Genomic DNA, 14263 nt, shown 5'->3' on the forward strand with positions numbered 1-14263 from the left:
ATATGATCTGTACTATTTAAATATGATCTGTACTATTTACATATGATCTGTACTAGTTAAGTATGATCTGTACTATTTAAATATGATCTGTACTAGTTAAGTATGATCTGTACTATTTACATACGATCTGTACTTTTTACATAGACTTTTGTTACATTTGCGTCGTACTCAATTTCACATAGTGCACTGTTTACATTCACGGAGTGCTGTGTACAAAGAAAAAGTGTACTTTTTATACATATAATACTATTTACATATAAAGAGTTCTACCTTTGTATACATACACCAGGTACGGTATACACTGCAAATCATCCTCAAAAACAAAAATAGCAAGAGGAAATCGTCATACGGTCGAGTGACCCGTCTTCAAATACAGACTGTTTTGGTATATTAATATATATTATATATCAAATAACCTTGGCAGTTGCGAGGTCGGAAAACTTAAAACAAAGCAATTATATAATGTTTTCATGTATTAACGAGCTGTATGAAACTTGAAATAAAAGTGAAAAAGTACAAATGAAAAATATACTTCATTTCTGATACCTTGTTGGTATCAACATGTACCAATGGTTCTGACAATAAAATGAAGTTGACGAATCTTCATATCATATATGCAAATGCCTTGAAGCCATCATTATGAAAGAAAAAAACATGATTGTAAAATGGTATCTACAAGCTTAAAAAGTCATCCTTATCTTCTCTAGAACTGATTTTTTTGACATTTTTGATATCAGTTCGTGATAACTTATTATTCAGGCATAATTATTAAGAACCTTATCACATCAATATGGTTATAAGGCAAAACAAGAATCATGCTATTTTGATTTGTTTTAGTAAAGAGTTTTGTACTAATTTAGAATACATGTCCAATGTTTTAGCTATATGGCGATTTCTTCACGTTTTCCATTCACTATTTTAGTTACAAATAGGTAATACTAACTGGTACCCGTAGCAATGTGACTTTAGTGGACTATCTTTAATAAATAACATAGATGTAAAATTCTTTATTAAAGCAAATGGAATCAGAAACCAATCTGACTAATATTAAAAATTTAGTAAGAATATTTGTACTACTTTATATTGCTTTCAGGTTTACCACGCACGCTGTGATGATATATGAATAGGTAGTTAAACAATATGATGACTGATTCTAAATCGAAGCCGTTATCGTTTTATATTTCTAGAAACTTTGAAAGAAATGTCATAATTTGTCTCAATATTTTTTGTCGATTCAAATGTTTAATCGTATTTATTTCTCCAAGAGAGATTTACTTTTTTGACTTTAATGCATACTAAAGGATAATGAATTCCGCTTTTTGCGTTTCGGAAATATTTCCATAGTAGTGGTTGTATGTCTATATATACTTAAAATCACCCTACTGTGAAATTATTTTCTATTATAGTAAATGATACATTGTTATGTGAAAAAGTCTGTATGTATGTTACATTTCTGAATAGACTATTTATATCTTTTTAACTCTCCATTACTTCTTTTTATATCCAAACACATTATAGCCTCACTGTTCTCTACAGAAAAAAACTTTTATCAATTTCCAACCCTCAATCAATGGTGTGATTTACACATTTAGACGTTCCATAACAACATAACGAAAATTAAAAGAAATGCGTCACATTAAACAGAATATCATTAAATAGTTGAAATAGTTGTAAGGCTTTGGTTAAATTGATAAAAACAGAATATTTACAAGCATAAAATATAGAACAGGATGTTGTTCGTACTCTAGTTCAAGTTGGATATATACTAATGTAAACCGGAATCGCTTAAGATTTTTTCACTTTTTTTCGTCATTCCACATCAATCTAAAAGTCGGTTTATTGTCATTACCGAAAGATTCCTCGAGGAAAGGTTGCTGTATCTTAATAGTAAAATTTTCAGGTTTCTGTTGCACTTGTTCAAAACATTTTGACGGGACATCATTATAACTTTCATTTTCGAGGGTGTTGGAAGTCATTTTTAAAAAGTAACTCCTATATATGAGGATTTCATTTCGTGTTACGGGTCGCTCTTCAAATGATACACATGGAATCCACTTGTCACCAAGTAGCCAAAAAGGATAGGTTATTTCTTCTAAAAAGAGTATGACGTAAAGTCGTTGGGTATGGAAAAAAACTTCTCCGTTTTCTCGTACTGAGGCACACGTCTCCGAAATCATTGCAATCAAAGAATTCAGTAAAACAAGGTAAGTCATTATAACATACACCAGGTAGACGATATAGGCCATGGCAGGCTCCCTAGCTTCACGTAAAAACTCAATATCTTCAAGACCAAACATCAATAGGAAGTTGATCAGCGCTGTTTGAAAGAAAGCTTTATATGTCTCATCACCATACGCAGTTGGTACACAACTACCTTGAACCAAGACTTGAAAAGCGGTACTGAAGGAAACGAGAGCCAGAAGGATAAACAACCCAAAACGAAGCAGGTCCCCGAAAATCACTTTTAGTATCATTGCAACGTAAAAGCTTAACGCTTCAAAGGCACGAAAAAAGAAAATGGTAAACCACCAGCCAGAGAGAAGGGAGATTACCAGAAAACAATCACAATTTTCTAGATAGCTATAATGACATATACTATCTACCAAAAGGCCGAACGAAAACAAAAACAGTAGAACGATGTATTCAATATCGTGTGTGATGTATTCACGGGGTGTTGGGCGCTTGCATCTGGCTATTACCAGTAACACTGTAAGTAGTAAATAAGGGGCACCTACCAATGGTAAAAGTAGGTAAGACATCCAGGACACGAAGTCTTTCTTGACATCTGTGGTTTCAGGATGGGTTGAGTTTGAGGGGAAAGCTACGACCGCCCTTTCTATCGCGTATGCGCTGTAAAACGCCATTATCACAATGTGGCAAATCGCCCATATGTAGAAATGGCGCCAACAGTGCTTCCATTTAACGTCAATCAGCATCTTCATAGGCGGTTGTCTTATTATTTCGAAGACGGAGTTTTTGTTTTTGGCGAATCTCCTATTGCACATCATCTCCAGCACACTCCGACTGCATTGGATCTTTTCGGTTTTCACTGCTGTACCGACTTGTTCATTATTGCGTTCCTCTACATTGTTTGAAGGAGTGTTGTCTGATGGAATCACTTGATTCCTGGTTACTCTTTGTTCATTATGTTTCTTTTCTTTCTTTTCTCTTTGACTTTTGAAATGAGCAACAGTGTCGATTACTGAGATATCATACAGGTAGGAGTCAAAAAGTCTATCTTTGGCATTTAGAATTCTCTCAGAGTTCAGTATCAGGTTGAACAGTGTAGCTACCCCATGCAAGGCAGCCAACTGTAACGGTCGCATGAGGTCCTTGTTAGGTAGTCTAAGTGCGTACTTAGACCCGATTGCGGCTTGTATGCGGTCTTCTCCACTACCCGTTTGTTGATCATAAGAGGTAAGAAAATTCCACATTGCAGTCACTCCCTGTATTTCTTCCGGATATCTAGCTGCATGTTCTACCAGGCAATGGTAAACAGTGTTTCCTTCGCTATTCTGCGCTTTGATATCTGTGCGTGTCATCTCTAACACAATTTCGGCAGTGTCTATGTCTAGTGTGAGTGCTGCCACTATGTGTGGCAGTTCACCTTCCATGATAGTCTTCCTGAACCATTCACCTTCAACTTTAGGGTTGGATATGTTGTTTCTTACAGTACCGCCCATTTCTAGTTCACCAGACAATAACAAATCTTTGATTCTTCTAAGTGTGTCGTTTTGTTTCCTGACTATGAGGATATGAAGGGGTGTTTGCCCACTATGGGTTTTAGACAATTTTCCAGACGCAAGCAGATCAGGCGCCAGCTTTACTATCTCGTCTATAATGGCATAGTGACGTTCATCTAGAAATGCTGCAGCGAGGTGGAGAATGGTATCGTCGGTGGTTATATTTTCCCCGTTCTCGTCGTAACGGCAACGATAATTGCGCACATCTGATTTTACATTCTTTTTATCTGTGTAGTGTTTGAGAACAGAAAGAGCATCACCGACGTTTTTCCCATGAATAGCATCTTGCAGCAATTTCATTTCTGTCAAAATAAGATACATGACATAATCTTAGTATAATGTTGCAGAACAGTGAACAATGGATTACGTTGGACAAACAAACAAAACTTAGCAACAATGTGTTGATGGTCAGTAACCCGTGTGATTCAATGGTTTAAATTGCGTGACAAAAATACGTACGCAAAAGTTGGAGGGGACGTTAGATTGTTAAGTTAAATAATCAATATTCAAAATTTCTGTTCGAAGAAACATATACTTCAAAATTTTCACTCATATAATCCGAATATTAGAAAGTACCTGCAAAAATGATTTAACAAATCTTCAAAATTCATGATGCATTACTAATATACCTGTAATCTTTACCCGAGTATTTCCATCTTGTTCAATTTTTCATGAACTCCATATATCGGCGATTTCTCTCTTCCAGCTATGTTACTTCTATAAAGTGATTTGTCAGGGAGGATTAATTATATTAATGTGTTTTGGAAACATCTTTAATCGGTATATGTGACATTCTGCCGTGACTGAATTTACGATTTTCAGACCTATCGAGTCTTTAAGGTTCAGGATCCTTGTACCACTGTTAAAATAGTATTTATTTTTAGTTATTTTTCATTTACGCTTTGAAAAAAAAATCTGAGCTTCCGAATTTCCTGGTCAACGGTATATTCTGATCCACTTTCTCTACAATGATGTCTAAAACTGAAAGAAGGGAAGGTTCTTGAATGTGCAAACATACTTTTGTTTCCTTACTTTGTCGCTTATAGATTTTATGTTGTGATTTGTCATAACGTTTATGTCGGAGGGTGCCAAAAAGCAAAACTGTATTATATAAATATTAGATGTTTACCTGAGGGAGGCATGTTGACGATGTTGAAACCAACTCAATCTGCAAAACAGTACAAAAAGCAGTGATATGATATTGATACAAATAATTGTTGCATTGTTACTCAGAGTTTTCCCAACGAGGAATGGTCATCATGTTTATCTTACTCGAGTTTTTTAGTTTTAAAATTGTATAAAGTCACAAGGTTTACCGAGTGTCCTTAACAATTTTAAAACTAACTAACGAGAGTAAGATACAAATAATAGTCAACCATCGCGAGTGAAGGGACTTTTTTCCCCCGCAACATTCAGATATTATACCTAAATGTTCTCTTGGGTATATACTATTTGTGATTCCGATCTGGGAAACTGTTGCCATGAACTATGATGTCAAAAATGGAAGATAACGTCGCAAGGCAATGTTACTTGACATCATAAGAAGATTGACCATTGAAATCACGTCTAGGGTGTTACCTACTAGTGGGTACCAAATATATTTACCAACTCCAAGCAATACTGAGTTTGGATTGAGAAAACATCTACTGGATGTGGGAGAAATTACATTTTAATATAACAACAACCGTAGAAAATGCTTTCCATTATAACGGAAAAAGGCCCGTTGCAACTGATCTGAATATATCTATTACAGATTGGTAAGTTGTCAATAACCACCAAACAATTGTCCGATTTAATTATTTGATATTCCTTATGGAATATCACGTAGAGAGCTCGACACACAATATCTATGGCAAGCCAACTTAACATTTATTCAAGGAGCAATGTCAATCCTTTATTTCAAAAAAATATATAAGATATCTTGTATAGCATATGAGATATCTTATATGCTATATAAGATATCTTATATAATTCGATGAAATACAGGATCGACATTGCTCCTTGAATAAATGTTAAGTTGGCTTGCCTTAATATCTGCTTATTCTAAATTGTCAAACCTAAACGAAACACATTCTGATTGGAACAACGGTCGTTGCATAATAACCTCAAACTCCCCTAGGCAATAACACTTCTTTTTCCATTTACGAAACGCAAGTTGTAGCTGAGTTTGAAGTGCAATAATACAAATATATACAAATCAGGTAATTTATACCTTGCAGCCAGTCAGGAATACACCTACGGACCAGTTTTGATCGAACTCGGAAATTAACTATGCCTACTTGTTAGAAGCCATGCCATGGTGAAATTTTGTCCGATTACGAAAACGAAAATGCTAATGACTTCATATATTTGAAGTGGCATGCTATGCATGCATAGCACATATGAGCGAAATCGGATAATATCACACATTTAACCAGAGGACACTTTATGTTATCCATCTTGTCTAACTAAAAACTTATGTCGTGGTAGAGTTCACAGTAACACAAAGTACCTCCATCCTTTGATTGAAATGACATATATATATACAATATATATATATAAATTTCGACACAAACTAGGCCACAGCGATCTTGGACACACAGCTTGGGAAAAAAAGCCTTCTTGCACATGAACACTTCCCCTGCAATACTAAAGGAAAGTGCCGTTTGATCTTACTACAAATGTAATAGTTTCGGAAAGAAACGTTCAGACAAGTTCACGGCGATGGAAGAAAAAACATTGCGAAGGACTTGATTGACAAATGTAGATTCATGTATATGACAATTTGTTAATAATTTCGAGTGTTTGTATTTTTTTTTGTGATACTTTAACGTCAGAATTATATTACTAATAAAATGATCGATACTCGAATACTCTAGAATATTCCATTTTGAGCGATATTCCGATTGGTCACTTCATGAAATTAAATATAAGCGAACTTATAAGTTATGTACCTTGTTAAAGATAACTGTTGTGTGACGCATACAAACGTAAGGAAAATGTTATGGTCTAGATAAGTTTATTGTAGAGTACTCGGATATTAGGTTAAAACAGCACGGACAGCAGGAAGAGACACGTATTGATTTCAGGAATGGAACTCCTCATAGTTTGTCAGTTTGTTTCATGCTATTGAAGAATTGATCAATAGCGACGACCATAGAAAAGAAAAAGAAATTGTAAATAAAGCTAGGGTTTTCAAAATGAAAAACATTTAAATCGCGATCGATATATCATTACATTACAGAAACATATGAAAACATCCATAATATCACTGGTTAAAGGGGGTCGGGGATTATAGTTAAAGTGTATTAACACAGAGAAAAATAAAAATAAATAATTATAACATTAAATCACAAGTTACTTATAACACAAATACACAAGGAAGTACATAGACCCAATATATATCACAGATCATAGGAAAGACCAAAAACAGCATTAAATTATTATAACACAGGTACATTGTAGCGTCCGTAGTTACGACTTTACAACACAGGTACATAATGATGTCTTTAGTAACAGCATTGCTGCAAAGGTACATGGTCATGTCCATAGTTACGACATTAAAACACAGGTTCATAATGATGTCCAGTGTTACAGCATTATAACACAGGTACATAGTAACGTCCGTATTTACGACATTAAAACACAGGTACACAATGATGTCCAGTGTTACAGCATTATAACACATGTACATAATAACGTCCGTTGTTACGACATTTAAACACAGGTACATAATGATGTCCAGGGTTACAGCATTATAACACAGGAACATAGTAACGTCCGTAGTTACGACATTAAAACACAGGCACATACTGATGTCTTTAGTAACAGCATTGCTGTAAAGGTACATGGTCACGTCCAAAGTTACGACATTACAACACAGGTACATAATGATGTCCAGTGTTACAGCATTATATCACAGGTACATTGTATCGTCCATAGTTACGACATTAAAACACAGGTACAGGTACATCATGTTGTCCAGGGTTACAGCATTATAACACAGGTATATAGTATCGTCCGTAGTTACGACATTAAAACACAGGTACATAATGATGTCTTTAGTAACAGCATTGCTGCAAAGGTACATGGTCACGTCCATAGTTACGACATTACAACACAGGTACATAATTATATCCAGTGTTACAGCATTATAACACAGGTACATTGTTACGTTCGTGGTTACGACATTAAAACACAGGTACATAATGATGTCCAGTGTTACAGCATTATAACACAAGTACATAGTATCGTCCATAGTTACGACATTAAAACACAGGAACATAATGATGTCTTTAGTAACAGCGTTGCTGCAAAGGTACATGGTCACGTCCATAGTTACGACATTACAACACAGGTACATAATTATATCCAGTGTTACAGCATTATAACACAGGTACATTGTTACGTTCGTGGTTACGACATTAAAACACAGGTACATAATGATGTCTTTAGTAACATCATTGCTGCAAAGGTACATGGTCACGTCGATAGTTACGACATCACAACACAGGTACATAATGATGTCCAGTGTTACAGCATTGTGTCACAGGTACCTAGTATCGTCCATAGTTAGGACATTAAAACACAGGTACAGGTACATAATGTTGTCCAGAGTTACAGCATTATAACACAGGTATATAGTATCGTCCGTAGTTACAACATTAAAACACAGGTACATAATTATGTCTTTAGTAACAGCATTGCTGCAAAGGTACATAGTATCGTCCATAGTTACGACATTAAAACACAGGTATATAATGATATCATTGTTTCAGCATTATAGTTACGACATTAAAACACAGGTACATAATGATGTACAGTTTTACAGCATTATAACACAGGTACATAGTATCGTCTATAGTTACGACATTAAAACACAGGAACATAATGATGTCTTTGGTAACAGCATTGCGGCAAAGGTACATGGTCACGTCCATAGTTACGACATTACAACGCAGGTTCATAATGATGTCCAGTGTTACAGCATTATAAAACAGGTACATAGTACCGTCCATAGTTACGACATCAAAATACAGGTACATAACGATGTCTTTTGTAACAGCATTGTTGCAAAAGTACATGGTCACGTCCATAGTTACGACATTTCAACACAGGTACATAATGATCTCCAGTGTTACAGCATTATAACACAGGTACAAGGTCACGTCCATAGTTACGACATTAAAACACAGGAACATAATGATGTCTTTTGTAACAGCATTATTGCAAAGGTACATGGTCACGTCCATAGTTACGACATTACAATGCAGGTTCATAATGATGTCCAGTGTTACAGCATTATAACACAGGTACATAGTATAGTCCGTAGTTACGACATCAAAACACAGGTACATAATGATGTCTTTAGTAACATCATTGCTGCAAAGGTACATGGTCACGTCAATAGTTACGACATCACACCACAGGTACATAATGATGTCCAGTGTTACAGCATTATATCACAGGTACCTAGTATTGTCCATAGTTACGACATTAAAACACAGGCACAGGTACATAATGTTGTCCAGAGTTACAGCATTATAACACAGGTACATAGTATCGTCTATAGTTACGACATTAAAACACAGGTACATAATGATGTCCAGTGTTACAGCATTATAACGCAGGTACATTGTAACGTCCGTAGCTACGACATTAAAACACAGGTACATAATGATGTCCAGTGTAACAGCATTATAACACAGGTACATAGTATCGTCTATAGTTACGACATTAAAACACAGGTACATAATGATGTCTTTGGTAACAGCATTGCGGCAAAGGTACATGGTCACGTCCATAGTTACGACATTACAACGCAGGTTCATAATGATGTCCAGTGTTACAGCATTATAAAACAGATACATAGTAAAGTCCATAGTTACGACATCAAAACACAGGTACATAATGATGTCTTTTGTAACAGCATTGTTGCAAAGGTATATGATCACGTCCGTAGTTACGACATTTCAACACAGGTACATAATGATCTCCAGTGTTACAGCATTATAATACAGGTACATGGTCACGTCCATAGTTACGACATTAAAACACAGGAACATAATGCTGTCTTTGGTGACAGCATTGCTGCGAAGGTACATGGTCACGTCCATAGTTACGACATTACAATGCAGGTACCTAATGATGTCCAGGGTTACAGCATTATAACACAGTTACATAGTATCGTCCATAGTTACGACATTAAAACACAGGTCCACAATGATGTCCAGTGTTACATCATTATAACACAGGTACATAGTATCGTCCGTAGTTACGACATTAAAACACAGGTACATAATGATGTCCAGTGTTACAGCATTATATCACAGGTACCTAGTATCGTCCATAGTTACGACATTAAAACACAGGTCCACAATGATGTCCAGGGTTACATCATTATAACACAGGTACATAGTATCGTTCATAGTTACGACATTAAAACACAGGTACATAATAATGTCTTTAGTAACATCATTGCTGCAAAGGTACATGGTCACGTCCAGAGTTACGACATTACAACACAGGTACATAATGATGTCCAGTGTTACAGCATTATAGTTACGACATTAAAACACAGGTACATAATAATGTCTTCAGTAACATCATTGCTGCAAAGGTACATGGTCACGTCCATAGTTACGACATTACAATGCAGGTACCTAATGATGTCCAGGGTTACAACATTATAACACAGGTACATAGTATCGTTCATAGTTACGACATTAAAACACAGGTACACAATGATGTCCAGTGTTACAGCATCATAACACAGGTACATAGTAACGTCCGTAGTTACGACATTAAAACACAGGTACATAATGATGTCCAGTGTTACAGCATTATAACACAGGTACATAGTATCGTCTATAGTTACGACATTAAAACACAGGAACATAATGATGTCTTTGGTAACAGCATTGCGGCAAAGGTACATGGTCACGTCCATAGTTACGACATTACAACGCAGGTTCATAATGATGTCCAGTGTTACAGCATTATGAAACAGGTACATAGTATAGTCCATAGTTACGACATCAAAACACCGGTACATAATGATGTCTTTTGTAACAGCATTGTTGCAAAAGTACATGATCACGTCCATAGTTACGACATTACATTGCAGGTACATAATGATGTCCAGTGTTACAGCATTATAATACAGGTACATGGTCACGTCCATAGTTACGACATTAAAGCACAGGAACATAATGATGTCTTTGGTAACAGCATTTCTGCGAAGGTACATGGTCACGTCCATAGTTACGACATTACAATGCAGGTACCTAATGATGTCCAGTGTTACAGCATTATAACACAGTTACATAGTATCGTCCATAGTTACGACATTAAAACACAGGTACCTAATGATGTCCAGGGTAACATCATTATAACAAAGGTACATAGTATCTTCCATAGTTACGACAGTACAACACAGGTACATCATTATGTACCTGCAATGTAATGTGTACCTTTGCAACAATGCTGTTACAAAAGACATCATTACGTACCTGTGTTTTGATGTCGTAACTACGGACGTGATCATATACCTTTGCAACAATGCTGTTACAAAAGACATCATTACGTACCTGTGTTTTGATGTCGTAATTACGGACGATACTATGTACATTTGCAGCAATGATGTTACTAAAGACATCATAATGTACCTGTGTTTTGATGTCGTAATTACGGACGATACTATGTACCTTTGCAGCAATGATGTTACTAAAGACATCATAATGTACCTGTGTTTTGATGTCGTAACTACGGACGTTACTATGTACCTGTGGTATAATGCTGTAACACTAGACATCATTATTAACCTGCATTGTAATGTAGTAACTATGGACGTGACAATGTACCTTTGCAGCAATGCTGTTACCAAAAACATCATTATGTACCTGCACTGTAATGTCGTAACTATAGACGATACTATGTACATTTGCAGCAATGCTGTTACTCAAGACATCATTATGTACATATATAATTATGTACCTGTGTTGTGATGTCGTAACTATTGTTATAATGCTGTAACACGGGACAACATTATGTACCTGTCCGTGTGTTTTAATGTCGTAGCTACTACTCAAGACATCGTTATGTACCTGTGTTGTGATTTCGTAACTATTGACGATACTAGGTACCTGTGATATAATGCTGTAACACTGGACATATGTTACTAAAGACATAATTATGTACCTGTGTTGTGATTTCGTAACTATTGACGTGACCATGTACCTTCGCAGAAATGCTGTTACCAAAAACATCATTATGTACCTGTTTTGAAATGTCGTAACTATGAACGATACTATGTACCTTTGTTATAATGCTGAAACAATGCATATCATTATGTACCTGTACTACGGACGATACTATGTGCCTGTGTTATAATGATGTAACACTGGACATCATTAGGTACCTGCATTGTACTGGACATCATTATTGTAACATTGGAGATCATTATGTACCTGTTTTGAAATGTCGTAACTATGGGCGATGCTAGGTACCTGTGACATAATGCTGTAACACGGGACAACATTATGTACCTGTCCGTGTGTTTTAATGTCGTAACTATAATGCTGAAACAATGGATATCTTTGTGTACCTGTGTTGTACTGTCGTAACTATGGACGTGGACATCATTATGTATCTGTGTTATGATGCTGTAACACTGGACATATGTTACTAAAGACATCACATTACACTATAACTACAGTATGGTAGTAAATATGTATCTGTGTTATAATGATGTAACCCTGGACATCATTAGGTTCCTGCATTGTAATGTAGTAACTATGGACGTGACACTGTACCTTTGCAGCAATGCTGTTACTCAAGACATCGTTATGTACCTGTGTTGTGATTTCGTAACTATTGACGTGACCATGTACATTTGCAGCAATGATGTTACTAAAGACATCATAATGTACCTGTGTTTTGATGTCGTAACTACGGACGTGATCATATACCTTTGCAACAATGCTGTTACAAAAGACATCATTACGTACCTGTGTTTTGATGTCGTAACTACGGACGATATACCTGTGTTATAATACTGTAACACTGGACATCATTGTGGACCTGTGTTTTAATGACGTAACTATGGACGTGACACTGTACCTTTGCAGCAAAGCTGTTACTAAAGACATCATAATGTACCTGTGTTTTGATGTCGTAACTATTGACGTGACCATGTACCTTTGCCGCAATGCTGTTACCAAAGACATCATTATTTTCTTGTGTTTTAATTTCGTAACTATGGACGTGTCCATGTGCCTGTGTTATAATTATGTAACACTGGACATCATTAGGTACCTGTGTTTTAATCTCGTAACTATAATGCTGAAACAATGCATATCATTATGTACCTGCAATGTACCTGTGATATAATGCTGTAACAATGGATATCATTATATACCTGTGTTTTAATCTCGTAACTATAATGCTGTAACACTAGACATCATTATTAACCTGCATTGTAATGTCGTAACTATTGACGTGACCATGTACCTTTACAGCAATGCTGTTACTCAAGACATCATTATGTTCCTGTGTTTTAATGTCGTAGCTACTACTCAAGACATCGTTATGTACCTGTGTTTAAATGTCGTAACAACGGACGTTATTATGTACATGTGTTATAATGCTGTAACCCTGGACATCATTAGGTTCCTGCATTGTAATGTAGTAACTATGGACGTGACACTGTACCTTTGCAGCAATGATGTTACTAAAGACATCACATTACACTATAACTACAGTATGGTAGTAAATATGTATCTGTGTTATAATGATGTAACGCTGGACATCATTGTGTACCTTTTTTTCAATGTCGTAACTATGGAAGATACTATGTACCTTTGTTATAATGCTGAAACAATGGATATCTTTGTGTACCTGTGTTTTAATCTCGTAACTATAATGCTGAAACAATGGATATCATTATATACCTGTGTTTTAATCTCGTAACTATAATGCTGAAAAAATGGATATCATTATGTACCTGTATTGTAATGTCGTAACTATAATGCTGAAAAAATGGATATCATTATGAACCTGCATTGTAATGTAGTAACTATGGACGTGACAATGTACCTTTGCAGCAATGCCGTTACTCAAGACATCGTTATGTACCTGTGTTTTGATGTCGTAACTATGGACGGGACCATGTACCTTTGCCGCAATGCTGTTACCAAAAACATCATTATGTACCGGTGTTTGATACTATGTACCTGTTTCATAATGCTGTAACACTTGATGCTGTCACTATAGATGCTCCTTATGGACGTTACTGTGTACCTGTGTTATAACACAGGTACATGGACACGTCCTACCACATTAAAACACAGGGACAGTTACATAATGTTGTCCAGAGTTACAGCATTATAAAACAGGTACATAGTATCGTCCATAGTTACAACATTAAAGAACAGGCACAGGTACATAATGGTCTCCAGTGTTACAGCATTATAACACAGGTACATGGACACGTCCATAGTTACGACATTAAAACACAAGAACATAATGATGTCTTTGGTAAC

General features: G+C 35.8%; 1 protein-coding gene across 1 annotated transcript in view; it reads right to left on the reverse strand.

The window, feature by feature from the left end:
* Positions 1-1462: 1462 nt before the first annotated feature.
* Positions 1463-14263, reverse strand: part of LOC110442578 (transient receptor potential cation channel subfamily V member 1-like) — a 34668-nt gene continuing 21867 nt past the window's right edge. The window contains exons 2-3 of the mRNA XM_021486258.1: positions 4873-4911; positions 1463-4045 (exon numbers count right to left, since the gene is read on the reverse strand). Of these exons, the coding sequence (XP_021341933.1) occupies positions 1797-4045; positions 4873-4885 (2262 nt within the window). The 5' untranslated portion in view covers positions 4886-4911 and the 3' untranslated portion in view covers positions 1463-1796. The remainder of the gene's footprint in view (positions 4046-4872; positions 4912-14263) is intronic.

Source organism: Mizuhopecten yessoensis, unplaced genomic scaffold (genome assembly GCF_002113885.1).
Source record: "Mizuhopecten yessoensis strain PY_sf001 unplaced genomic scaffold, ASM211388v2 scaffold1883, whole genome shotgun sequence".
Classification (NCBI taxonomy): Eukaryota; Metazoa; Mollusca; class Bivalvia; order Pectinida; family Pectinidae; genus Mizuhopecten; species Mizuhopecten yessoensis.